The sequence below is a fragment of the Corythoichthys intestinalis genome, chromosome 21 (genome assembly GCF_030265065.1).
Source record: "Corythoichthys intestinalis isolate RoL2023-P3 chromosome 21, ASM3026506v1, whole genome shotgun sequence".
Taxonomy (NCBI): Eukaryota; Metazoa; Chordata; class Actinopteri; order Syngnathiformes; family Syngnathidae; genus Corythoichthys; species Corythoichthys intestinalis.
In genome coordinates this window covers 20,747,884-20,775,775 of record NC_080415.1, presented here as the reverse complement: position 1 = coordinate 20,775,775, position 27,892 = coordinate 20,747,884, and the positions used below count along the sequence as shown (strand labels likewise).

At 38.3% G+C, this 27,892-nt stretch overlaps 1 protein-coding gene across 1 annotated transcript in view; it reads left to right on the top strand.

Moving 5' to 3' along the window:
- LOC130909242 (transient receptor potential cation channel subfamily M member 4-like) overlaps window positions 1–27,629 on the top strand; it is a 38,509-nt gene extending 10,880 nt beyond the window's left edge. The window contains exons 7-28 of the mRNA XM_057825469.1: window positions 262–326; window positions 425–658; window positions 4,600–4,702; window positions 4,954–5,075; window positions 5,139–5,420; window positions 5,509–5,610; window positions 13,267–13,395; window positions 13,497–13,626; window positions 13,716–13,861; window positions 13,945–14,057; window positions 16,889–17,008; window positions 17,105–17,157; window positions 17,233–17,471; window positions 20,089–20,204; window positions 20,709–20,841; window positions 20,924–21,098; window positions 22,667–22,832; window positions 22,905–23,086; window positions 23,165–23,297; window positions 23,372–23,444; window positions 27,054–27,150; window positions 27,250–27,629. Of these exons, the coding sequence (XP_057681452.1) occupies window positions 262–326; window positions 425–658; window positions 4,600–4,702; window positions 4,954–5,075; window positions 5,139–5,420; window positions 5,509–5,610; window positions 13,267–13,395; window positions 13,497–13,626; window positions 13,716–13,861; window positions 13,945–14,057; window positions 16,889–17,008; window positions 17,105–17,157; window positions 17,233–17,471; window positions 20,089–20,204; window positions 20,709–20,841; window positions 20,924–21,098; window positions 22,667–22,832; window positions 22,905–23,086; window positions 23,165–23,297; window positions 23,372–23,444; window positions 27,054–27,150; window positions 27,250–27,281 (2,945 nt within the window). The 3' untranslated portion in view covers window positions 27,282–27,629. The remainder of the gene's footprint in view (window positions 1–261; window positions 327–424; window positions 659–4,599; window positions 4,703–4,953; window positions 5,076–5,138; window positions 5,421–5,508; window positions 5,611–13,266; window positions 13,396–13,496; window positions 13,627–13,715; window positions 13,862–13,944; window positions 14,058–16,888; window positions 17,009–17,104; window positions 17,158–17,232; window positions 17,472–20,088; window positions 20,205–20,708; window positions 20,842–20,923; window positions 21,099–22,666; window positions 22,833–22,904; window positions 23,087–23,164; window positions 23,298–23,371; window positions 23,445–27,053; window positions 27,151–27,249) is intronic.
- Window positions 27,630–27,892: the final 263 nt, after the last annotated feature.

Below are 27,892 nucleotides of genomic sequence, written 5' to 3'. Positions count from 1 at the left end.
TCTATTTGTTCTTATTAATGTCCCGTCCCCAGCAAAAAGTCTACATGTGGGTTATGCAGTTATATTGTCCCTACCAATGTTGAGACCAAACCTACGCCCTTGGTTGTCATATAGTTTAAATTTGGTTGTGTAGACTTTTCACATTCATGATATGTATATTTTCTTATACATGCCAGGCCATCATGCATACACTTGTATTCACATGCTCAGAATATTCCAACTGTTTTTTTTTTTTTTAATTTATTGTTTGCTATTTTTAAGGCAGCGGAAGTATCGACATCCCAGTTCTTTGCATGCTGGTCTCGGGAGACGCCACTCTACTGGAGGTGAAGCTTTGTCAAAACTGCATTGTTATTAACTTAAGTGAAAGATACAAGCAACAAACACGCCCACAAAATCGTGCTCCTATTTTGTTTTGTTCCAGAGAGTTGATCTCTCCTTGAAGACTTCCATGCCCTGGTTAGTGCTGGCAGGCTCAGGAGGCATGGCCGACTTCCTGAGTGACATAGTGAAGAACTTGTCGTCAGCGCCGGTCGTCCCGTCTTCCGCCGAGGGTGACAGTGAGGCAGGTCCCAGCGTAGATCTGAAAGACAGAGTGGCCGAACGGGTTCGCAAATACTTTCCCTCTGAAGCAGAGACGGACAAACTTGTTGAGCACGTAAGTGCAACACCTCTTATCACACCTGTGTGCTTTTTTTGACAAGCGGCAAGTAGGACGGCCTAGTCGTAAGGGTGTGACCAGGAGTGAGCAAATTATGGCCAGCAGAGAACAGTTTGCACACATATTCCTCAATTCGGCCAATTGAGCATTTACAGTGTCAACAATGAAGTTGTAGTTGTATTTTTTATCCCCCTAAGTTTGTTTCATAAAAAAAAAATTCTGTGCAATATAGTAAGGTGTTATTGTAAATTAAACATATTTACAAAATTAACTCTTTATGAATTACAATATAGAGTATTAAAATAAACATTGTTAATATTTAGAAAATGACATTATAATTTAATTTATTAAATATTCTGTCATTATGAACCAAACAAAATGAAGTAACCCCAGCCGTAGCCGCAACCCTAACCCTATCGGTGACACTAACCTTAAACCTAACTGTAACAATAATCCTTCAGTTGAAATGAACATCACAGTTTAAAGTCAATTAGAAATAATGGCTAGGTTTTTGGTTAAAATAGATAAATAAATAAATAAATAAATAAAATATAAAGACTACAAATAGAGATTTTTTTCTGTTAATTAAAGTTCTATTGCAGGGGTGTCCAAACTTTTTGCAAAGGGGGCCAGATTTGGTGTGGTAAAAATGTGGGGGGCCGACCTTGGCTGACATCCTTTACATCAGTGGTCTCAAACCGGTCCTCAAAGGGCCGCAGGGGGTACTGGATTTCATTCCAACCAAACGAGACAAATACCTTTTCACCAATCTGGTTTCTTACAAGTGTAATCAGTTGATTGCAATCAGGTGCTGCTTATGTTAGTAGAAACCTCATTGGTTGAACTGTTTGTGCTGGATCTGTTGGAACAAAAACCAGGACCCACTGCGGCCCTTTGTGGAGTCGGTTTGAGACCGCTGCTTTACATAAAACAATATACAGTGGTACCTCTACATACGAAGTTAATCCGTTCCAGGACCTTGTTTGTAAGTCGAAATGGTCGTATGTCGAGCAGGATTTTCCCATAGGAATACATTATAATTCCATTAATTCGTTCCACAGCCCAAAAACCTGCACTAAATCCTTAAAAAATACTGCTGGTGCTATTACAAATGGCAATTACACGTAGCAAAACAAATAAATAATAAATCAAAATTGGAATAATGTAATAAAAAGAATAATAATAATTCCTGTAATAGTGTAACGAATCGGGTTCTAATAAGGCGGACGTTTTTTTGTGTACCTGAACGCACCGCGGGGCTCACGTGCCAGAGACAGACCGGTGAGCTTGAGTTTCACTTTCACTTTGAATGTTCTCTTGAGAACACCATCAATTGCGGCAGACAGCAGGCGTTTTGTGTTGAATAAGTTGTAAAAGAAATGATGAAAACGTGGCGAAGCTGGCGATTTCTTTGGAGACAATAAGAATTGTCAGCTTAATTTATAAAGACTGGCGAACGATGGTCGGAGGAGGACCGTGGAGATGTATTGTTGAGCCATTTCATGGATGCCCACCCCACGCTCATATTTTTCTGTCATTTGCATCTTCATTTCGAAGGTAAGCATCAACTTTTTCCTTGTTTCACCACCTGTACCAACCTTTTTTGAAACCTGTGTTGATTTGTCACACAAGAAAATCCGCCGTGCATTCGTCTGCGGTGCTGCCATTGTCGTCGTATTTCGAGCATGTCGTCGGATGTAGAAACAAATGGCGAGTCAAATTTTACGTCGGATGTCGAAAAGTTCGTGTGTCGAAGCGATCGTATGTAGAGGTACCACTGTATTTAAGCAAATTTTAGCAAGCCATTCTGTGTGTCACATTTGCTTTATTTTAATTTTTTAAAATTAATAATTTCAACAATTCCGCAACTAGCCTTTGTGGCGTTCTCTTTCGACTCTCGGGCTCTTGCGAAATACTGCTGCTGTGAAATTAAACTAGCTTCAAGTTGCTTCAATTTCTCGCTACGTATGTTCCCTGTAATCTTGTCGTACATGTCAGCTTGTCTTGTTTGGTAATATCGCCTCATATTGAACTCTTTAAAAACAGCAACTATCTCTTTGCAAATGAGGCAGACACAGTTCTTGCGTATTTTAGTGAAGAAATAGTCCAATTTCCACCTATCCTTGAAGCGTTGCAGTCAACTTTTTTTTTTAGTTGATTGTCGTCATTTTACAAAATTGGGAGTAAAGGGTCACATGTGGTAATGTTGCTTAGAGTGCTGCTGCCTTTTAGTGGGTAAATAAGGAGCAGCATTTAGTGTTAAGCTAGTTCTTAGTTTTTAGTTAAGCTACTTCATATACTTGTAGCAGTACTGCTGACCAATTTATTAAGTCTGTGTGCGGGCCAGACGTTATTGATTTTATGACAGAGGCTGGGGGCCAGATGAAATTTGCCCACGGGCCGCATTTGGCCCCCGGGCCGGACTTTGGTCATGTCTGGTCTATTGGGTTCTATTCAATGTCAATGGGACCCAATAAGCATGTGGAGCTGGCAAAATGATTTTCACAGAAAATGTGGTTGACTATGTTTACATTGACAATAAACGATTCTTATTCTATATAAATTGATTATAATGTGTGTTATGATGTATACTATATATATGTAATACAATATATAGATTAGGGCTGCAGCTATCGATTATTTTAGTAGTCGATCAATCGATGAAGTACTTACCTCGAATAACCGGATAAGGGACATAAAAAAAGAAAAATACCTGATTTGAGCCTCAAATGGTATAAAAAAATAAATAAATGAGGATCTAAGTACAACAAAAGAACGATTGGCTAACTTACATAGCAAAAGTCTGCTAGCTTAACTGCTATAAAATGCTATTTTTATTCAATGCTCTTAACAAATGGTTCAAACACATATTCCCACAAATATGGCTTAATAGACATATTAAACTACATCACGAACGCATTAAAAAAACATGAGCTCGAACGAAAAGGTAGCTTATGTTGGCATTAACTGGGAGCAGCTGGATTCAGCCATGTGAAATGAGTTATGTCATATTCACTGTTGCCACTAGAGGGCAGTGTATCCACCCAAATCAGTAAAACTAAATGCAAACACGTTCAAAACAAACCATTACAACGCCACTTTAATTAAACGAATACTCGAATCAGCAAAATGTAATTTGAATCTTTTTTGTAATCGAGTTACTCGAGCTAGTCAAATAATCGTTGCAGCACTATTATAGATTATCTATACATAAGTACAAAACCATTTTTCTTTTTTCAGTTATTGAAATAATAAGCTAAATTGAAAGCTATTTTTTTTAAAAAAGAAATACCAGCAAGAATTATTGGTGAACTAATACAATGAACTACATTAAACATTTCATCTCCACATTTCACTTTTTATCGCTGCGAATGCCCATTTTCAAAATATAATGTTGCCCATGACCATAAAGTTTTCCCCCCTTGTTCTCACCCTATAGGCAAAGGCATTTTACAATAGATTATGTCAGAGTTTTGCTTGACCTTTTTTTAATGCCAACGGGCTCAAAATTCCACCAGAGCACAGACAGGACATTTCATAACAGACATGGCATGATGCCAAGCTGCAATTTGCAGAGGGCATACATACTCGTAAGACGTCCCTCGACAGTCGACACAATAGCCTCTCTTTTTCCGCTTAAACAACTTTGACTGAATTTGACTGCTTTCAGGCTGAGCAGTGCCTGGTGTGTGTGTGTGTGTGTGCTGTAGCAGTGTGTGTTTAAAAGTCAAGCAGTATAGTACGACAATGTTACATAATATATATATCTAACTCCACCCGTCATTCATCATATTGCAAAAGAAATGTCACCTTCACAGCAATGTGAAAATTGCATGCTATAGTCCTAGCAGGTTGACTTCAAAAATCGACTTGTAATATTGTGCATATTTTTATCCTTCACAAGTATTGCACTTTCTCCTCCCTTTTGACCTATTTAGGCCTTGAGCATCTACCAAAACAAAGACTTGATCACAATTTACCATGGAGAGCAAGAGGGTCCCAATGACTTTGACACAGTGCTTCTCAAAGCTCTGGTGGGAGGTATAGTAGAAATAGTCAATCCACATTATCTTATTGACTGCCATTGACGGTGATAGACATCCAAGCCGTTTAAATTGGGAGGGCTCTTCCAAATCAAATCAAATTAAATGGACGTCTATAGCCGTGAATGGCACTGAAACAAGATCATTCACTGCCATCTTGGACTTCTATAAATCTATAAATGTGAATAAATGTAAATACATGTAAAAGTTTAGATGTATAAATGACATCTATAAATGTGACTTTTTTAGCATCCAAGCAGCGCGTGTCAGTTGACCACAGCCCATACAATGAAGAGCTGAAGCTGGCAGTGACATGGAACAGAGTGGACATTGCCAAGAGCGAACTCTTCAATGGAGATATTCAGTGGAGGGTGAGTTGAGATATGGACTTCGTAAAAATCACAAGCCATAAAATCGCTTGAATGATGGAACAGTACGAAGACCTTGAGGACTCCATGACCGACGCCCTGGTAAACGACAAACCTCAGTTTGTGCGCCTCTTCACTGAGAATGGCCTAAACATCCTGGACTACTTGACTTATGGAAGACTGGAAAGCCTCTACAGATCAGTGGCTGCGGGGACACTTCTTTACCAGCTACTTCAGCGCCGTCTGCTGGAGAGACTAGGTACTCCAACGCATCTCCAGGACAAGGCTGGCAAAGGTTCAACTGAGAAAATCCAGAGTGGACCGGTGACTGAGCTCAGCCTTTTTGAGGTGATACTTCCCCCATTTTTTATTAGTTGTCCTTACAATGTTTATTTTTATTCTTTATTGTGATTTATGTGTTTTAATATCTCCACAGGTGTCAAGAGTGCTAGAACTGTTAATGGGTGATGTCTGCCAACCTTTCTATTATTCCCCACTGGATTTGGAACAGATTACATCCAAGAGGCGGGCAATGAGGGTATGCTTAAACTATATGTCCCACTATATACAGATATATATATGTATATATATATATATATATGTATATATATATTTTAAGTAGAAAGTATCTACTTGTCTCAGAACTTTTCAGACATTCTAGAAATTATATATATAATATATATATATATATATATATATATAGGGCTGTCAAAATGATCACGTTAACGAGTGGTAATTAATTTTTTTAATTAATCCCGTTAAAATATTTGACGCAATTAACGCACAAATGCCCCGCTCAGACAGATTAAAATGAGAGCACAGTGAAAGGTGTTCTTTTGTGTTTTTCGGAGTTTTGCCGCCCTCTGCTGGCGCTTGGGTGCGACTGATTTTATAGGCTTCAGCTCCCATGAGTAAGCCTGTCGCAATATGCAATAATTCCATTTATCGCGTGATATATAAAGATGAAGGCGGTAATTTTTCCGCTGCGATTTATCGCCTCGCGTGCACGTGAACGTGCGTGCGCGCGGCAGACGTGCTGTTAAAAGTCCGGATTCCTCGTTACCAACTGCGCAAAATGCATCTTTGTTCCAGGTCCGGCAAAAACTAGCGCCGGAGCCAATCATTCCCATTATATCCTGTTTTCCAACGTATACCGGCCGCATCAGTGCTCCGGAGTGACTGTGGACCATCTACAGCACGCCGGTGTTGTTGACATGTGGGCGCTCCCGTCAGGAGTGACATTTCACGCGGGTGGCTATTTTTCGGCACAACGCCGGATATTTACAACGAAGTCAGCCAAAACATTGTTACCGACTAGGCTGCTACGAACAACCTCGCTTTGACAATAAACAGTTGAATGAAATTAAGAGCGCTGTGTCATATGCTGGTGTTGTGTAGTAATGAGCAGACGTGACTTCAGCGGTGCTTGCTAACTTTTTTAATGCGCGCACACACTAGATATCATGAAATGGCAAACTAGATGTGCTACGTCCCATGCCATTGGCTACGTGAGCACAGAGTGATTATGGGTTACGTAGTCCATATTAGAGCAGGGCGGTAAACCGAAAATTTACCGTCACCGAAATTCTTAACGATGACCGACGTAATTTTGACCATGTCGGTAAATTCGGTAAATTAATAAAACAAGAACATATAGTCTTTTCATCCCGCTTTGATTCTGTGTTGTTCGTCTATGTTCATTCCCCTTTAAGAAAGCAGTGAATGTGCTTACGTAGGGAGTCACGTGATCATCAGGAAGCCAATCAAACAAAAGCCCGGTAAGCTAACGCTAGCAGCTAACGCTACAAGCAAAACGTGATGGAGTGTGGCTTAAGGGAGGTTCACCAAACTTTCAACCGACATTTAGTAGACTCTTGGTGGCATCCAGACGGGCTTTCACCCGCTGTCCTCCTTTGTTCTCACGATTTCCGGAGATGGTGCTTTCAGTGCTTTCTACTGGTAGCCAGGCTAACGCTAGCTAGCGGCTAACGCTACAAATGAACGTTATGGAGTCGGATAGCGGCTCTAACCTTGTCGAAACGGCTGAACTTAATGAGTGGATTGGGCACGGACTACATCTAGCAATTACTATGTGGCGTTATTTTGTATCTGTCTGTGTGTGATTCCTCTGATAGCTTTTGTGATGGTAAAGCATTCAGCATAAAGTACAATCCAACGGCAAAACTTATAATGACCGAGAAATGGCCCCAGCTATTTTTATTGTGCATGCATTTATTAAAAAATGCACTGGGGGGAAAAAAACCCTTAAACCATAAAGTAAACACTTGTATTTAATAATTATGTCACAGCAGCCATTAACAATAAGTTGTCTTTTTGAAGTGTACTGTTCAAGCTGCAAGTCATTTGTGTTACAATTACATGTTTGCACAGGCATATTGATTTTGACAATGTACATTGTTCAAGTCATACACGCTGTTATAAATGTTCATACTTGAATTCTTATTGCTTACAATACATTTTTATAAACTTAATGTTTAGACTGCATGTACAATTGTTAAATACAGTATATCAAATTGAATGCTGGTAAATAAATCAACAAGAAATAGTTAATCTGTATTTCATGCATTGATTCAGATTTTCAAATTATATAACAGTCCGCTTGGGCGAATTTATCGTCATTTATCGTTATCGAGATAAATCTGCTCAATTTATCGTGATACATGTTTAAGGCCATATCGCCCAGCCCTAGTCCATATACTACATCGATGAATTCTAAACTGTCATGACTGAATGGAAGTTAAGAAGGCCAAATCATTCCATACCAGTGACTACAGATAATGTTGCAAATATTGTTAATTCAGTACGTGACACAGATGGATTCGGACCACAAATAGGATGTCTTGCTCATGTAGTAAACCTAGTTGCTAAGAAAGCTGTAGCAATCAACAGTGTGCCTTGCCTCACTTTACAAACAGTAAAGATTGTTCTCAGCACTTTTGTACAAACATTTTTCAGATCAGTAAGAAGTAAGCACATACAGTAAATATGCACTAAAATGCATGTTTATATGATGGCAATTTAATTTTTGCTCGCTAGGGGGAAAAAAAAAATATATATATATATAATTGTTATTATTATTATTTTTTTTTTTTTACAGAGCATTAAATGTATTGAATCGGATCGAAAATCGTGACCCCCGTATCAAAAATCATACCGAACCGTGACTTAACTGTATCGTTGCATCCCTATGGAACACTATTGCAGAAGCTATGACGGGAAAAGTTTTCATTTGCCTAAATGCTTAAGTTATTAAGTGCAATTTTTTTTTCTCTTTTTCTTTTTTTTTTTTTTTTAAAGCATTTTATTTATTCTGTGGTGCTGTGCGGTATCAATATTGTTGTTTTTTTTACTTAAGAGGCATGGTCTATTGTTTTTAGTTGTGATTTCTTAAAAAGTATTTTTGAATTTTTTAATATATACTGTATTCTCACTGTGTTATTGTAAATTGGTTAAAAAAAAAAATTGGGGGGGCGCAATAATATCGCATATCCCAATAATTTATGAGAATAATTATCGCACACTAATATTTGTTATCGCGACAGGCCTACCCATGCGCATTGTGTAAGTAATTATTGACATCAACAACGGCGGGCTACTAGTTAATTTTTTAATTGAAAATTTTACAAATTTTATTAAAACGAAAACATGAAGAGGGGTATTGATATAAAATTTCTATAACTTGTACTAACATTTATCTTTTAAAAACTACAAGTGTTTCTAATCATGGATCGCTTTAACAGAATTTTAATAATGGTAATGCCATCTTGTTGATTTATTGTTATAATAAAGAAATACACTACTTATGTATCGTATGTTGAATGTATACATCCATCTTGTTTCTTATCTTTCCATTCCAACAATAATTTACAGAAAAATATGGCATATTTTATAGATGGTTTGAATTGCGATTAATTGCGATTAATTACGATTAATTAATTTTTAAGATGTAATTAACTCGATTAAAATTTATAATCGTTTGACATCCCTAATATATATATACTGTATATATATTAAGCCTGAACGATATATCATTTAGACATCGCCATCGCGATGTGCGTGTGCGCGATAGTCCCATCGCAAGCACGTGCGATAGTTTTTCTTTTTTTTGATCCACCTCACTTTCTGGTCTGCACAGCCTCCTACCCTCCCGCTTTTTGATCCTTTCAGTCACTGCGCACAACGATGGCTTTGATCTGGCCAAAGAAGCAGACTTCACACGGGCATCTGTCAATCATCGTTTAACTTCTTAACCCTTGAGAGTCGAAGGACGCGCCGGCGCGTCCTCAGCGCACGTCGTCTTTGAAGCGCCCTCACGTTTTAAATACGTCACCCACATGCCGTTGGTTGGTCTCGTTTTAAAGTGCGGAAGTTGCGGTTTACTCTTGTTATTATTTGAAGTCAATCGACCAATTAAAACGTGAGATATTGTCATTTAAGTTTTATAGTTTTATTGTCCTCTCAAAAAAACATTAAAACGCTGCATGGATCATTTGTTTGTGTCTATATTTCCATCATTTCTTGTCCTTTTTCAAAACGGAAGCTCCATGAAAAAACCACAAATCAAACGAACCCTTTCGAAGTCACAGTGGACGCACTAAATGCGTTTTTTAAATAAATATAACTGCCATGCGAGGTTCCACCGAACGAGAGGGAGGAGTGTTCTGAAGCAGCAAGGTGGCGAGCCGACGGCCGTTTGGATCGAGCAGCGACTTTGTGTGACTTTGAGAATGAACGGAAAACTAAATTTAGCGCGAGCAATTGTGCTATTTGATCAACTTGAGGAAGAGGATGGTCCAAATTCGTCATCATCGTCTTCTTCGGAAGAGTCCTCGAGTGAAGATAGTGACGTATTTGAATACGTGGGTGACGCCATCGACGAGCAGAGGTAAGCAAACTCACTTTTTTTTTTTTAGGCTGGAAAAAGTTGCTTTTGAAAGTTTCTTTTGATATTGCAAGACAAAGTTAATTTTGATGCAATATAAGTGTGTGTTTGTGTATATAATAATAAAATGTGCATATCAGATCAAAGTCGTACGTGAACTGTGTGTATCCAAGGCAGGAATTTATAATTGTGGTGATCTTCTTTCGATATGAAGATTAGGGATGTAGCACATGCAGCTATGGTATTCTTTCTATTGTCATACATATAGATTTCCAATATTATTTATTGCTGTATATATTTTTATTTTATACTTTATTATTTTCATAAATACTGACTTTTTTTCATGTACATTTATAGTGACAATGAAAGTAAAGTGAAATGAAAATGGAAGGGTGGAAAGAGGACCAACACCCCATGGAAGTGTGGGCTGTGTGATGTCGCCCTGTTTCGAATTCCAGGATGAAACTGCTTTTCGGAGTGGCATGCCTGAAAAAAATTTAACTTGTTTATTGTAAATATTTTTGAAAATACTTTTTTTCCCCCCAGTGTTATATATATATACATTTTTTCCCACAATCAGTCTTCTCAATTTGTGTATATAAATGTGTGTTCAAGAAGCTTGATTGTGTGTACATAGTTTTCATCAGGTGATGGGCCGCAATACCTAAACTCATAAAGAGATGGCCTCTAAACACTTTTTGTGTTAGATGGTATATATTTTTTCACTGTTCGGTCTGCTGTATATAACCTGTTTTGACTAGAGCATGTATAAAGGCAAAAAACGCCTATGCTATACCTGTTGTTTATGTTGAATTGTCAAATATAAGACTATTTATTCTAAATTTTTTTGGTTGAATGTTCATCCTAACATGTTGAATAAATATTACAAAGTTTCAAAACTGTTCGTTACGCATGTTTGGTTGTCAATTGGACATCAAAATTAAAAATTTTGACAAAACGATTGTGGAATTTTTGGTCTTTTTGGGCCCAAAATGATGATTTATAATTGGTCAGTGACGGAAACAACAGTTTGGACATGAAGTTCAAGGTGTCACAAAAAAAGGGACCAAACCAGGCCATCGTAAACAATTCTTTCTTTGAAATATAAAGGCAACTTCAAAGGCATGCAAAATCAGACAAAATAGGCCCAGACCTTAAAGGGTTAAACAGTTGCAAGGAAGCCGCGCTGGAATGAATGTGTGTACTGTGGGGACGTTGGAGACATTTAAATGCCAGAAGTGATCATGAGGAGTTTGAAATTTCTACATGTCACTTCAACGGTCACAGCTAAAGTAGATAAACAGAAGCATTTAATAAAGCCAAGCATTTATCAGCTACAGTACTTTATTCTTGTTCAAAAATGATTTGGTTGGACAGTTATGTTTAAAACTTATCATAATTATGACATTTGAAGTGCTTAAAAACCATTTATTTATATACATTTTTTAAATCACTTTGGGGGGGGGGGTTGGGGGGGAGAAAAAAACATGTCTTTTATGTATCTCTTTCCAATGCTAAATCTGAATAAATACATTGGGCACAAAAACACACACACACAAAAAAAAAAACAAAAAATGGGGGGGTGCGCTGCTTCGCAGTTTTTCCCTTATCGCGGCAGGTTCTGGTCCTCATTAACCGCGAAAAACAAGGGATGACTTTACACTGTGGTGATGGTGAGTCATCTAAAGTCTTTCCAAACAGCTATTTAAGTCATTTTCTGAAAATTTCTTGAAAAAAAAAATATATGCTTTTTTTTTAATATCGCAATATAATATCGCAATATATCGCAAATCCCCCAAAAATCGCAGCAATAGTTTTTTCCAATATCGTTCAGGCCTAATATATATATATATATATATATATATTTAGTGAGGAGGTTGGAAGTTAAATTTGACCTGGAACTGACATATACAGTGATCCCTAACTACTTTGCGGTTTAAACTTCGCACCCTCAGTCCATCGCAGATTTTTTTTTTCTTTAATGAAAGAATAAATTAATAAATACACATGAGCTGTCCTGATCCGATCACGTAATCCCACTCTCCTTCCTGGTGCTTTTCATGGTCAGGCAGTGCACTGGAGTTGCTTGTTAAAGTTAACTATGATTGACAGACGTTAAGGCATAGACTTCATAATGTATTGACGGGACGCGGGGCCGATAAATAGGGGGCCTGCATTGTTGGCGAGGCCATCAAAGCTGACCGAATGGAATCACAGACAAAGGGCTTTTTCCGTTGAGAATTCCTGTGAACAACTGCTTAAATCCCAGAATTCTTTATAGATATGGATGTGAAACAGTCTTGATTCTTGGTTAAAAGCAAAAAATTGTAAATTATTTGTAAATTATTTCAAAATGCATGCATGGTACGAAAAATATAATAATTACCTTGAATCCTCAAACAAATCCCTCCTGAGACAATCCGTCCTGTTTGTATGTGGTACAGCTTTCGTATTTTTTCAACAGTAATCCCGAGTTAGATCGCTGCGTGCGTTTGTTTGTGAATAGCTCCTCTTGATGTGGGCAGCCCCCTACTTGGATGCGAGGCGCAGTGCATGACCGAATTGACCCATCAATACATTATGAAGTCTATGGTTAAGGTTTGATCTTGCCAGAGATGCTTTGAAGTCGAAACTTCAAAGCGCCGCATGCGTTAATCAGTGTTAAACAGTTGCTATGGCAACTCATTGTGTGTAAGTGAGCAGCTTGAGCGTATCTGAGTTGACTCACTCAATGAAGCATTTAATAAAGACAAGCATTTTCTACTTTTTCTTGTTTAAAAATTATTAAGTAGGACAGTACCACGTTTAAAACTTATCATATATATATATATATTTTTTAAATTATTCTTTGGGGGCAAAACAGTGAAAAAAACATTGTACGTCTTATATGTATATCTTTCCGATGCTAAATCTGAATAAATACATTAAACACAAAACATTTTTTTCACTTGTCACGACAGGTTCTGGTCCCCATTAACCGTGAAAAAGGAGGGATATATATATATATATATATATATATATTTTATTTTTATTAAAAGTATTGCATTTCACTTGGTGAAATCAATTACATCCTGCTACTGTACAACAGTATTGAAATTTTGATTGAACGACAGTAAAATAATCAATATGTATCCTACTAGTATTTATGACCTTTATGACTTGACTACTGGTGTCTCGTGTCATTCACAGCTCTTATTCACAGGGTACACTATTGTTAGTATTTGGAAAATCTCAGATGAGACTCATCATTTGATTAAAAGTCCTCCATTAGCAGTTTTTGTCTCTTGGCAGCGGGCCAGTAAGCTGCTTCGTGGTGACTGTTTGTATCGGGAAAATCGCTGCCTCTTCCCCTGGGCTTCGCTCTTCATCTGGGCCGTCCTCCAGAACCGCAGCGAGATGGCCACTTTCTTCTGGGAGATGGTAGCTTTGCAGATGGAGTTAAATGGCGCACTCTTGAATTTACAAAACACTCTAAAAATGTAATTTTTTAATTTAAAGGAGTGTTTGGTTTGTCTTTTCAGGCAGGCGAGTCTGTGTTGAGTGCATTGAGTGGGTGCAAGATTCTAAGGGAACTTTCCAAACTGGAAGTTGAGACGGAAACCAAACTCTCAATGAAAGAGTTGGCTCAGAAATTTGAGAATTTAGCCCATGGTAAAAGCAGGAATCTGGTTTTACTGGTCTCAGTCTGATGGCAGAATGTATTTGTCATATAATTGTGTATTTTGTTTTCTAAATTTCAGATATCTTCAGTTCTTGTTACCGTAGCAATGAGAGTCGCTCCTTCACTCTGCTGATACGCAAATCCCCCGTGTGGGGCGGGACCACCTGCCTCCAGATGGGAATGGGTGCGGATGCACGCCTTTTCTTCAGCCACGACGGAGTTCAGGTGCCTTGCTTTGGTTTTCCTTGGCTCACTTTCAAATGAGCAGATCAGTTGTCATGTAATTAAATAGTCTTTCCTTGCCACAGTCTCTGCTGTCCCAGATCTGGTGGGGTGATATGAAGAGGAATACGGAGGTGTGGAAACTCCTGCTCACCTTTTTCTGCCCAGTCCTCTGCTACACTAACTTGATTTCCTTCAGGTAACTCACTTGTCTTTTGTTTCCAGCATTCCCATTAGCAACGATAAGAGTAGTTCCGTATACAGTAGACCCTGAAAATTCAAAATATATGCTAGCAGCAGCCTGAATTGAAATCGAAGAAACCCAAATGATGCTATACTGTATTTTTCAGACAATAGGTCGCACCTGTGTATCAGTCGTACCAGCCAAAATTGCAAGTCACACTTTTGGAGGGAACTTTATTTTATCGGAGATCTAGTCAGAACAATAAAATATATACCATAATTTTCGCACTATAAGCTGCTACTTTTTTCCTTCATTTTAAATCTTGAGGCTTATAGTGCAGTGCAGCTTATTTGTTGATTTATTTGGGTTAATAGTGCCCCTTTCACACTGAAACTACTGGGTCAACGCGCGATTTTTCCAAGCCGATGCAACCCACTACCAATTGGCATTTGACACCTTTCCCATTGACAAAAAAAAAGCCGTGTCTTTTTTTGTTATTTTCACCCGTCTAACCTCCACCCCTCCTCAGCCGTGCGTAAGGCTACGTGACATCACCACGCTAAGATACGTGTCGACAAGTGCGACCGAATTCATTCAGTTCAAGGAAGTGAACAATGCAGAGCAACATGGAAGCCTCCTTTCCGTTTGTGTTCTCTGTTTTCATGCTTTTTACTGCCCTCAAAATGGTCGAAATGCAGCAAAGGATCAACACTCTGCCTGTGCTGAGGCAACGTAGGCGACGTGAATTCTCCTTCTTCTACTAGCTTTGTTGTGAGCCTCAACGTAACTATGGTCGTGGGGCGTGTTAAATGGGAGGCGACTCGCACGTTGTTATGACGCATCACGTAAGAGCCTATGTCACCACGTAGATTAGGGTGTTGACTGTTGACCCGGGGTTTTGCTTTCACACTGCATGACGATCAGAGCCGAGGTGATTTTAACGCGGGTGGCTTGGCGGGTTGATTGACACGGGTCGAGGCGGGTCGCTGCAACTTTCCCACTGCCACCAAAAGCCGATTGTTAGTGAGTTGACATGGATTTTTTTGGCCAGTGGGAAAGGGGTATAAGTAACACTTTATTTGACAGCAGTGTCGTAAGACTGTCATAAAACCGTCATAATTATGATATGACACTATCATGGGCATGACTGATTGCTTATGACAGGTGTCATTAAGTGTCATCTAACAAAATATGTCACAAACTCCATTGTCTCAAACTCCATTATCCTTCTTGTAGCTGTCAGTTATAAGGGAAAAAAAAACCCAAAAAATGTTTAAGTTGCAGGTCTAGCCAAACTACTTGTATTAACATAGTGAGACGTATAGTAGTCGAAACAACACAGTATACTGTATACTTTACAAATCCTCAAGCATATTTAAATGCCATCTGCTGCTCACTTACATCACTGTCACATAGCATAATATGAAGCATAAAATCCACAAAACAATCAAAACAGCCATAAAACCAGAAGAAATAAAAATGACAAACTACATGTTGAAATCCCACTTGTATTCCTTTGTCTATTTGAATTCATTGGCAGGTTGCTGAGATGTCACACTACTTACAGTGGTATGAAAAAGTATTTGAAGCTTTTGGGATTTCTCACATTTCTGCATAAAATCACCATCAAATGTGATCTGATCTTTGTCAAAATCACACAGATGTAAAAAACTTAAAAACACCCAAACATTTATAGGTGTTCATATTTTAATTAAGATAGCATGCAAACAATGACAGAAGGGGGGGGGGGGGGATAAGTAAGTGAACCCTCTGTCTAAGGCGACTCAGAGCAATCGAAACCAGTTTTTACCAAACAATTTAAGTCAAGTGTGTGCTCAATCACTGATGAGTGGTTTAAAGATGCCCTTCCCACTATAAAACACACACCTGGTAATAATTATCTAATATTTAAAACTATGGCCAAGGTGTTCATGGGAGCACTCCACGGAGGAAGCCACTGCTGTCTAAAAAAAAATTGTTGCTCATTTAATGTTCGCAAAAAGGCTCTTGGACACTCCACAGAAGTTTTAGCAAAATAGTTTGTGAACTGATGAAGCCAAAGTTGCAAACTTGTATGGGAGTAACACGGAACGTCATGTGTGGAGGAAAAATGGAACTGCTCACCAACATCAACACCTCATCCCCACCGTGAAGCATGGTGGAGGGTGCATCATAATTTGGGGCTGTTTGCTGCCTCAGGTCCTGGACAACTTGCAATCATTAAGGGAAGAATGAATTCAAAAGTTTATCAGGATGTTTTGCAGGAAAACCTGAGGCCGTCTGTCAGACAGTTGAAGCTAAAAAAAGGATGGATGCTGCAACTAGACAATGATGAAAAACACAGATAAATCAACCTCAGAATGGTTTCAGAACAACAAATTAAACGTTCTGGAGTGGCCAAGTCAAAGTCCAGACTTGAACCCCATTGAGATGCAGTGGCATGACCTAAAGACAGCGATTCATGCCAGACATCCCAGTAATCTGACGGAACTACAGCAGTTTTGTAGAGAAGAATGGACCAAGATTAGTCCTGGTCGATGTGCCAGACTGATCTGCAGCTACAGGAAGCGTCTGGTTGTTAAGTTATTGCTGCGAAGTGGGGGGGGACCACAAAATATCAAATGTGATGGTTCACTTAATTATTTTTCCCCCTTCTGTCATTGTTTGCATACTATCCTCATTAAAATATGAATACTTATAAATGTTTGGGTGGTTTTAGTTAAAGCAGACTGTTTTTTCATCTGTGTGATTTTGACAAAGATCAGATCAAATTCAGAAATGTGAGAAATTCCAAAAGGTTCAGATACTTTTTCACACCACTGTATTTACTCCACTCCTCCTTTCAGAACACCAGAAGACCATCAAAAGGAGAGCAGCGATGTAAAACCCAGCGAGGATGCCCTGGGCCGAGATAATGATAGCCTTTATGGCACTACTGTCTTCTCCTTCTCTGACATTAAGCATATGTAAGTATATACACTGAACTCATGTTTACCCCTTGGTCTTGTTAACATTATTTAGTGAAAACAGATTGTAGAATGATGTTGTGTTTGCGTTACTAGTGAAGCAGATTCACAAGGTGCGTACACTCCCTGCAGGACAGCTACCATAAAAGGTGAATCACTACTTACTGTACTAAGAAAATTCCCCACATGAGGCAACGGTGACATGTTTTTTTTTTTTTTTTCAGGCATACCTCAAACTCCTAAACCTCCCGAGCGGCCATTCATCGTGTCGAGATGGCGTCAATTCTGGTTCGCGCCAGTCACGTCCTTTTTGGGCAACGTGCTCATGTACTTCCTCTTTCTGCTGCTTTTCGCCTACGTGCTGCTGGTGGATTTTAAGCCCCCGCCTCCCGCAGGGCCCGCCATAACAGAGCTGGTGCTGTATTTCTGGGTGTTCACCATCGTGTGCGAGGAGATACGAGAGGTAATTGCAGAGAGATGGGGATTTTTAAATATCAGGAGTAGGGGTGTGACAATATATCGAAATAGTGATATATAGTGATACTTTGTATCCCAAAAGGTTATCGATATGCTCCTGCCAAGAATCGAGATATTGTTTTAAAAAGGTGTCAGTTTAAAAAAAAAAAAAAAAAGGGGGAACCAACAAGTTGCTACCAAAATCTTCCACCATAATAGTGTCTCAGTTAACTATAAGGCTGCATTGATGGTGCTCGACGCCCAATCATTTAGACTGGGAACGTTTGTTCATTCGAAACCAGAGCATTTACAGTTATTCTGTCCCATTTTCAGGGCATTTACAGGTAATTTCCTGTTGAGTTTGAGTCACTGCCTATTGATTTGGGTGATTCCCAGGTCACTTCCTGTTCTGTAACTCAAAATAAACCGGAAAGTGACCCATAAAATACCCCAAAATCAACAGGTGAATGACCTTATCTGGCCCAAAATTACCTTATTGCCTGGCATTGGCTGTCACTGACTGCCATAGACGTTAATCCGTTTTGAAGTGGGAGGGATGGCAGCGAATGAACGAATGTTCATTCGCTGCCACCCTCCCGGTTCAAATGGATTGGACGTCTACAAGTCATAAACTCATTCCAATTCACAGCAGAAGCCTGTTTTTCTTTTCATTAGATGTCTGTAAAATTTCCTAGAATGATTTCCTGACCAATGTATCGATAATCGTTGTATCGCCATATCGTCAGATCATCGTTATCGTGAGCTTTGTAACGCAAATCGTATCGTATCATGAGGTACCAAGAGGTTCCCACTCCTAATCAGGAGTGTCCATATTCCGTTTTTCAGTGCCATTGACAGCGATAGACGGCCAATCCATTTTGACTGGGAGGACTGACAGCTATTATATGCTACTAACCCTTCCAGTCAAAATGAATTAGCTGTCTATCACCATCAACGGCAGCTAATGAGTCGACCTTGTCTACAAAGTTTCACAGCATAACTGCTTTACATTCCTATAACCCTCCCTGTGAAAAAATGTAAAACATGTAAAAACACAGCTTGGGAACTGAATTAGTCACTTTTTTACCCCCCTGCATTTTGAAAAGTCCCGTTTTGTTGGCGATCCTTGAATGCCTCTTGGTATTATGTGTAAATGATAAAATATGGGTTGCAAATTTATCATTATCAAAGCGTGCTAAGAAAATCTGTTTTAAGTGCTTTATTACCATCTTGTGGTAGCTATACACAGTTACACACACGTCACTTGTGAGGTTTTTTTTTTTTTTTTTACACTGTGCCACGGCTTTCAGGTGTTCGTTGTCATTAAATAGAACCAGAGGTGGGTGGAGTAGCCAAATATTTTACTCAAGTAAGAGTAACGTTACTTCAAAATAATATTGCTCAAGTAAGAGTAGTGTTACTTCAAAATAATACTACTCAAATAAAAGTTGTCATCCAAAAAAAGTACTCAAGTAATGAGTAACATTTTAAGTAACCGCTTATTGATTTATTTTTTTTAAACAATTCAATTTTTTTCTCTCAGCACAATCATATCTACAGTATATGAACTGTTGTTATAATGATACTGTACAATAACCCATTACATAACCACATTAAGCCAAAGAAAAAAAAAATTAAAGAGCGAAAAAAAAAAACGGTAATGAAGCATTATTTGCCCAAAGAGCATGAGCGCTCTGCCCTCTAGTGGAGAAAATAGTTCCTAGTTTGAATAGTGAATATTGTAGTTCCTTCATAGTTACTATTATGAAATTAAAAGGATCATATCTCCGGTTTTCCGTAGTCAATCTGTGCCAAATAAAGACTAGGAGAGAGTTTTAAATCCGCACTTTCGATTCATGTTGAGGGCAGCGCTTTATGTCAAATACTTCATTTGTTACGGTGCTTTAAAGACGCTTGATTGAACAGGCTTGCGTCTGATTGGTGTATTGGAGTCATTTGATTATTGTTGCGACGTCTCATTGGTGAAATTAGTAGCGCTACTCTTGGCAATAGATTCGCTAGCAAAAATAAATAAATCTAATATGAAGAATAAAGAGGAAAAATGTAACGACTCTTGTGTAGCTCAAAGTAGTGTAATAAGAGTAATGCTTTTTTTTTTCACAAATCTACTTAAGTAAAAGTAAAAAGTATGGCTTAGTAAAGCTGCTCTTAGAAGTACATTTTTCTAGTTATTCAAGTAAATGTAATGGAGTACATGTAACACGTTACTACCCACCTCTGAATAGAATTTAGCCCGTATTAAATGGTCATGAGAAAGAGTAAAACACTATTATTTAAAATATCATTACTATATTGGCTGCTGTTAACAGTGATAGACGTCCAATCCATTTTTACTGGGAGGGCTGACAATCTTCGTTAAAATGGATTGGACGTCTGTTTCTTTCAATGGCAGCAAATGTGTTTAAAAAAGAACATTTTAATCTGATACAATTCAGGATTTATTTTTAGTTTGAATAATCCCCCCCAAATGTTAAATTGCAAGTGACTGAATATTCCACTCATTTTACACTAATAGATTGGCTACTGTATATTAATAGTTGTGAAAGAAAACGTTTATTTAGATCAATATATACCTGACCTTTTTCTTTTTTTCTTCTTCTAAGACCTTCTTTTTAGGTACGATGACTTTGCGCCAGAGGCTCAGGGTGTACATTCAGGATGTGTGGAACAAGTGTGATCTCACTGCCATCATACTGTTCATCATTGGACTAGTTTGCAGGTAATGGCTGAGCCATTTGGGTGTGTAGTAGTTGTGCTGTGTTTCACATGCTTTATTTAGCAAAGGTACATTTTTTCTATTAGGAAAAAGTCCCACACAAATTGTAATTACATCTAACCTTGCATGAACTTTTCATAAGGAGGACACATACTTACTTGCATTCAACATATTTGGCCTTCTTTTATCTTGTCTTGGCATTTATAATCTCTTTGTCATAATTATAATCCTTTAAAAGACAGTTGACAACTCAAGCACTTATATTATTTTATGTTATCATGACAGGTTGTTTGAGTAATCAGTATTGCCTGATGAAATGATAACGCATACACCTCTTGCCCAAATTTACCATCTCTAATGTTTTCCAACATTTACTGATCCAAGGCAGTGAAATGAAAATATCTCCCTGCACACCACAGGGGGAAAAAAAACACTCTCACACTCTCAAAAATTAATCACTAGGAGGCGCCATTTACATGGTTTCTAAAGCGTTTGCCTGTGTTCCAGGATGTTCACCTGGTCCTACGAATTTGGCCGGGATGTTATGTGTGTGGACTACATGGTCTTCACACTCCGCCTCATTCATATTTTTGCCATTCACAAACAGCTTGGACCTAAAATCATCATTGTTGGGAAGATGGTGAGAAATAGTAACAAAGCACATGTAAAAGTTTCTAAATCTGTTTATCCTCACTTGTTTTTTCAATATCATTGTTCTTTAGATGAAAGATGTCTTCTTCTTTCTCTTCTTCCTGGGGGTCTGGCTAATGGCATATGGGGTGGCCAACCAGGCTTTGCTGTATTCTTACGACCCCCGACTTGACCGCATCTTCCGGCGAGTGTTTTACAGGCCGTACTTGCATATTTTTGGACAGATCCCTGTTGAAGAAATGGACGGTATGGTCATATGTGTACTTTAGTCACCGTTTACTTAATAAATTACCTTTATTTTGCAGATTAAAAAAAATCTACACTAACAGTAATGTCAACTCTGTCACTTAAGTCATGTTTATAGGGACAGACAACTCAGTATGAATACATTCAAGTAAAGATCAAAGTATTTAATATGCAAAAAGCGAATTTCTTAGACTTCTCTTAATAGAGAAAATAATGTTTACTTTAAACACAAAAAATTACACCGCTTACGAGTGGTGTGCATACGTTAAAAGTACAGAGATCCCTCGTTTTTCGCGGTTAATGTGGACCACAACCCGCCGTGATAAGTGAAAAACCGCGAAGTAACGGATACTTTTTTTTGTGTGTGTATGTTTTTTCCTTTTTTTCCCCAAAAATATAATTTAAAAAAATAATTGTGTAATTGTACTCAGTTTATTTTGCCTACACATATAGATTAGTTGAAGGGTCAGGGACAGAGGGTCCTCTGACGAAGGCGAAAGTGTTCGCCGAAACATGTCAAGTAATTAAATCACCTACTATCGTCTGGGATAAAGGAAAAATTCAACTAGACTAAAATAATTATGTATATACATATATATATATATATATATTTAATAAATGGTTTTTAAGCACTTCAAATGAACTAGTCAACTATGATAACTTTTAAACATGTTACTCTCCCACCGAATTATTTTTTAAAAAAGATTAAAGCACTGTAGTAGGAAAATGCTTGGCTTTATTAAATGGTTCATTGAGTGAGTCCACTCAAACCGCTCCCTTAAACACAATGAGTTGCCGCAGCAACTGTTTAACAAGTCAAACGATGATTGACACATGCGGCGCTTTGAAGTCCGTGGCTATGGCAAGCTCAAACCCAAACATTTGTCAACATCATCAACTTTAATAACTCCTGTGCATGGGCTGACGAACAAAGAGTAGGGAGAGGGAGGCAGGGAGCAAGAGTGAGACGATGCTATCGGCTCGGGACAGCTGATCTGTATTCATTTATTTTTTAATTGAAAAAAAGATGGACCGATGGCGTGAAGTTTGAAGCGCGAAGTAGCGAGGAATCTCTGTATTGTGAGTGGAGTTGTCCGATATTATAAAGAAGCCAATAATATCGGCCAATAAAAGCATTTTAAAATTGTTTTGGATAATATCGACATCAGTTTTTCATGATCGGTTTTGGGCCAATATGCATGTTGCCTTCAAAGTGAATGTAGAAGCCTTCTGCCTTTGTACAAGGGCTGGTCACAGCTTAGCAAAGCAGTTACGTATGCTATTGACCATTAGATGTCCCCAAAATAAGATTCATAGGATTTGTTATGTGAGCAGACCATTTGCATTCATGGTGGTAAAATTAAATGAACACTAATTGATTGCAAAATAATGACTATGTTAAGTCCACAACCGCATATATCAGTATCAGTTTGATATCAGTATTGGATTTTGGAGTTGGACAATATCGGGATATGTGTTGAAAAGTCATTATTGGACAACTGTAATTGTGAGTCTATTTAAGTTTGCGTTGTCTGACTACAATTGTCTCTTATTTACTTTATTCCCAGTGGGGAAAGACTGGGACATGGCTTGCACCAGTAATGTGACATTGATCGACCTCGGGGCAGAGCCATGTCGCGTTACGTACAGCAACTGGCTGGTAGTAATCCTGTTGGTTATTTATCTCTTGGTCACCAACATCCTGCTTATTAATCTTCTCATTGCTATGTTCAGGTAACCACGTCTGTGTTGATGCCTCAAATTTTCATTTAGCTTCCCTATTACAGCTGTGGTTTGTCTTTGCAGTTACACCTTTTCTGAGGTGCAAGCCAACAGCGACATTTACTGGAAGTTTCAGCGCTACAACCTCATCGTTCAGTACCACTCGCGTCCCTCGTTGGCGCCACCGTTCATTATCCTCTCTCACATCAATCTCTTCATCAAAAGGAACATCCGCAAGGTCTCGTCCATCAAGATCCACCACTTCGGTCAGTGTGCTCTTGCGGTGTTTCAATCTTCGCGAATTTGGCAAGGGTGAACAAAGTTCTGGTTTTGTGTCTCGTCAGTGCTGAACCTAAAAGGCAAGGCGGCAAACAGGCTAATGACGTGGGAAACCATACAGAAGGAGGACTTTCTGACCGCTCAGAGCAAGATTCAGAAAAGCAGTGACTCTGAGAGGCTCAAGCGAATGTCTGCCAAGTGAGGAGACTTTCGATTTGTTAATTACTGAAATGTTCTCCAAGAGAAATGGAGGAAAATGTCTTCTTTTCTAGGGTGGATGGTGTGATGAAACAGCTGACGGAAAGCAGAGACTTTGACCACAGGCTCAGGACTCTGGAGAATGAGGTAAAAGTGCATTTGGGAAGTTATGTTTTTACCGCTCTGATGTTGGATAAAAAAAATCACAAAATCTGTTCTATCCTTAGATTGTCATGACATTTCCTGGTTCAGTTAATTTTTGATACAGTCCTGTTTTTCATGCTTTTCCTGTACTTTTATGTGAGCTTTGTCATTTTGGAGAATAGCCTTCTCAGATTGGTCTTTTTTTGGTTGTGTGCTGACATGACTTCATTTCTTGGTTTGCTTCCTCTTAGTGTTATTGATACAGTGATACAAGTAATTATTTTACAATGGGTGAGTCGTTATTAGGGCGTGAATGATACTTTATTCACATAACTCTTGTGTGTCTAATTATACTGCAATCCAGGAAATAATTCGGCAGCACAGTTGGTGCTATGTTCTCAAAAGAAGACTTACAGCTTATAGTACAATTCAACACAAGGTAATTCAAAGTGATTCTCATCACATAAAAATCCCAAAACAAATTAGATGATGACATAAAGTATTTTCCAGCCTTTTATTTAATATGTACTAGAGCTGAAACGAGTACTCGAGCAACTCGAGTAACTCGAGTTTAAAAACTGATCCGAGTAATTTTATTCACCTCGAGTAATCGTTTATTTTGACAGCTCTAAGCATCACGTTTTGCTAGGACTACTTTTAATGCGGGACAGCGCGCTGTCACGTGCGGAGAGGAAGAGGAAGAAAAAAAAAAAAATTTACCGCAGCCGACAGCCGCCACAAACGACGCCGACGTTGCTAAATACTAGCCCGCACAATGCTACATTGGTAACAGGCAGCGTCTGGTGCGTCTCATAGAGATCACATGTATGTTGAACTAGATGCAAAATGACAGACTCGGCCGCGTCTGGGCAGCGTTTGTAAACAGCCGCCATCTTAAAGCAGTACAGCGCTAAGCGCTAATAAAGAGCGCTAAGCGCTAATAAATAAGATTAACGTTACTGTCGCTACTAGCTCACGGAACGTTAGCCCTGCGGAGGGCTAGGTTTCAATTAATTAAGACTACATTTATTTTGAACACAGCAAAAACTCAAAATCCTATCAGGACTTACAGTTTAGAGTAGACTAACTTAAAACTTAACTAGAACTTAAAAATGGCTTGAGACAAAGAGAAATTCAATTGAAACACGTGGGAAAAAAATCCTAACTTTTAAGTGATGTGTGTTATCAAGCGTAATGGCATTTTTAGGTAAGATATATATATATATATATTAATAAGATCTAAAAGTTTTTTGAGTGAAAGCAGTGAATTAGTCTTTTTTTTTTTTTTTAATTCTAGTTACATCTGAGATGCAATTGTTGGCTGTTTTCAACAATATACATCGAAAATAAAGACATTGATTGACTGAAAATGGTTCAAGATTACATGAAATGTCTTGTTTTCTCATGTATATGTATAATTGCGCTTCACCTAAAAATATATTTGTTTTATCCGATTACTCGATAGAATTTTCAGTCGATTACTCGATTACTAAAATATTCGATAGCTGCAGCCCTAATATGTACTATATTTTGCTTTGGTGTAAGGCACCTTGAGGACCTCTCAGGTTTTATAAAAGGGCTATATAATGGGCTATATAAACGAATTGAAATCTGAAGTATATGGGCAGTTATGAATTTGCTGTGGTAAACAATAGCATTTTTAGCCCTCATTTTAAGGAGCTAATGATTTGAGCATTCTTCAGAACTTCATGTAACTTGTTCCAGAGGTGAGCATAGTCACTGAACCCTGCCTCACCCTGCTTGGTTCTTGTTCTTGGAACACACGGGAGACCGGTTCCAGATGACCTTGAAGCCTAGATGATTCATCGGGGTCAAACAAATCAAGCATTTGGCGGAAAACACTCTGGTGACTTGAAGTTCCGCTCTGAGACCCCAACTAGCCAACTTTCAAAATTGTCTGATATGGATGTGTGATACATCATTGGGAAGCTTAAAATCAAAATTTTCTGGGGGAAGAAAAATTTTGAACAGGAGGGCATTTAAAAAAAAAAAAAAAAAAATTAAACAGGAAAACCCTATCTGGGAGTGGGAGCACGTGAGAGCAGAATTACAGACGCCATGACTTTAACGATATATTATTGCGTACTTACCTTTTTTCGATCGAAAAACTCCATGCAGCATGTATCACTGAGTGTCAATACACAGCTGTGAATGGCCACAGCTGGATTGTTTTGTAATTTTATGGGTGAAAAATGGTAATATATCAAGGGTCGCGATGCAGAAATAGCAGACATCAAGGAGTGGTCGAGATGGTCTTTTTCATATATTTATCCTTTTAAAGTTTTTTTTTATTTTTTTTTTTTTAATTATTCTTTGTTTGGACCGATTATCATCTAACATATTGGGGAAAATGCGGAAGTAACAAAAAAAAATACAATTAAGTGACAGTTATGAGGCAGATATCTGTGACTTTTTTACAGACACAAATTTTTTCATTCTGACGTAATTTTTTTTAAAGTTTAAAATATGTGAGTGAATAATTTTTTTAAGTCTTTTTTTTTTTTTTTTTAAACGAAATATTGGACATCGAATAATTATTCAGAGCTAAAAATGACAGACATTTTGAATAATAAATATAATTACTTCTTTTTATGGCTGGGTTGAAACAAAAGCGGTTGCGCGACGTCTGTAAACAGGGGTTTCCAGGGTAAAAGGGACAAATTAAAAATAGGGGGCTTAATGCCCCATGAATCTGCTATGGCAGCATATAGACATATTGGTCTATCAAACACAACAGTTCTTTTGGCTTAAAATACAACAGTTTATTTTATAGAGGGTTGCAAGAGCAGAAACTGCTTTTTCAGTCTTGTGTTTTCCGCCATATGTTTTGGTTCAAGGCCATTATGTTTTTTATAGACCAGCAGCAGTATTTTATAGTCAATCCTTTGACTTACAGGAAGCCAGTGTAATGATTTCATAACCGGTGTATTATGGTCCAGTTTCCTTGTATATGTAAGGACTCTTGCAACGGTATTCTGTATTAGCGGCAGCTTCCTGATTGATTTTTTTTTTGTCAAAACCTGTAAATATGCCATAACAATAGTCCAGTCAATAACACTAAATGTATGGATAAGTTTTTCCATGTCTTGTTTGGACAAAATCCCCTTAATTTTACCTATATTTTTTAGGTGGTAGTATGTAGATTTAGTGACAAACTTAAGACGGCTGTTGAAATTTAGGTCTGAATCAATAATTGTGCTAAGATTTCTGGCTTGGTTTGTAGCTATAAGTGACATTGTGCTCAGGTGAGTGCTGATTTTTTTTTTTTTTTTTTAACCTTTTTTGGCCCAAAAATGATCACTGCTGTCTTTTCCACATTTAGCTGGAGACAATTCTAGCACATCCATCTGTTCCTTGATTTGGTGAAGACATTTAATCAGTGAGAATAAGGGACTAGAATCATGTGGGGACACAGAAATGTAGAGTTGTGTGTCATCTGCATAGGTATGATAAGAGATGTTGTACTGCTATCTGAGGAGCCAAGGGAAGCATATAGATGTTGAATAGAAGGGGTCCAAGAAGAGACTCTTGAGGAACCCCACATGTGAATTTGGTTCGTTCAGCATATTGATGAATATTTCTGCCCCACAGATGGAGTACTGCTCCAGTGCGCTCAGCTGGATTGTCGATACTTTAGCGCAAGGCAGCTCATTCAAACCCCCTCGACCTCCTCCCCCAACACTTAGAGGTACTCTCAAAAACTACTAATTTCCACATGTATTACTTCACTTGTCTTTTTCTTCTTTTCCATCTTATTCCTTCCTAATCACGTTTTTCTTCATTCCAGACTCGTTCATCCCCTCCTCTTCTGGATCGTAATGCAGCTTTGGATGTTTTAACATTGACTGTTGTCTTGCCACCTGCCTGCCATACCATATTATAAGTGGTATCAGTAGTAGAAGGAACAGCAGCTATGTTGTTACAGTGTTGAGTGTAGTACTTTTAAATGTTTTTTAAGTGCAATTTTTTGCCATTCATGTGCCAAAATGTATTTATAGTCTACCACTGGATAATGTAAATATTCAACAGTGTCACTATGGTGTGACACTGGGTGGGGCCAAGTTTATTGCATGTTATTTCTCATTTAATGCTGAATATGTGCTATTTTTGTCACCTTAGAATGGATTCTTTACAATACAGTTTTACAATAAAATGTATACGAATTTGCTGGTTTGTTTTGATCTCTGGCATGTTATAAGAGGCAGTAAATTGAAATCAACTCGTTGGCAATCATTTGCTGCAACCCTCTCCCAGTCAAAATTGATTGGACATCTATCAATGGCACTGAAGCACATGCATTCCGTTAACTGGAAAAGGGTGAGCAGTAAATTCTGGGGAATTGTCGTCATGGCATGCAAAGTGCCAGTTAGGAATGTTTCCTAAACACATAAAAGCCTCATCGCAGAGATATGCTGTTCCAAGCTATGCAC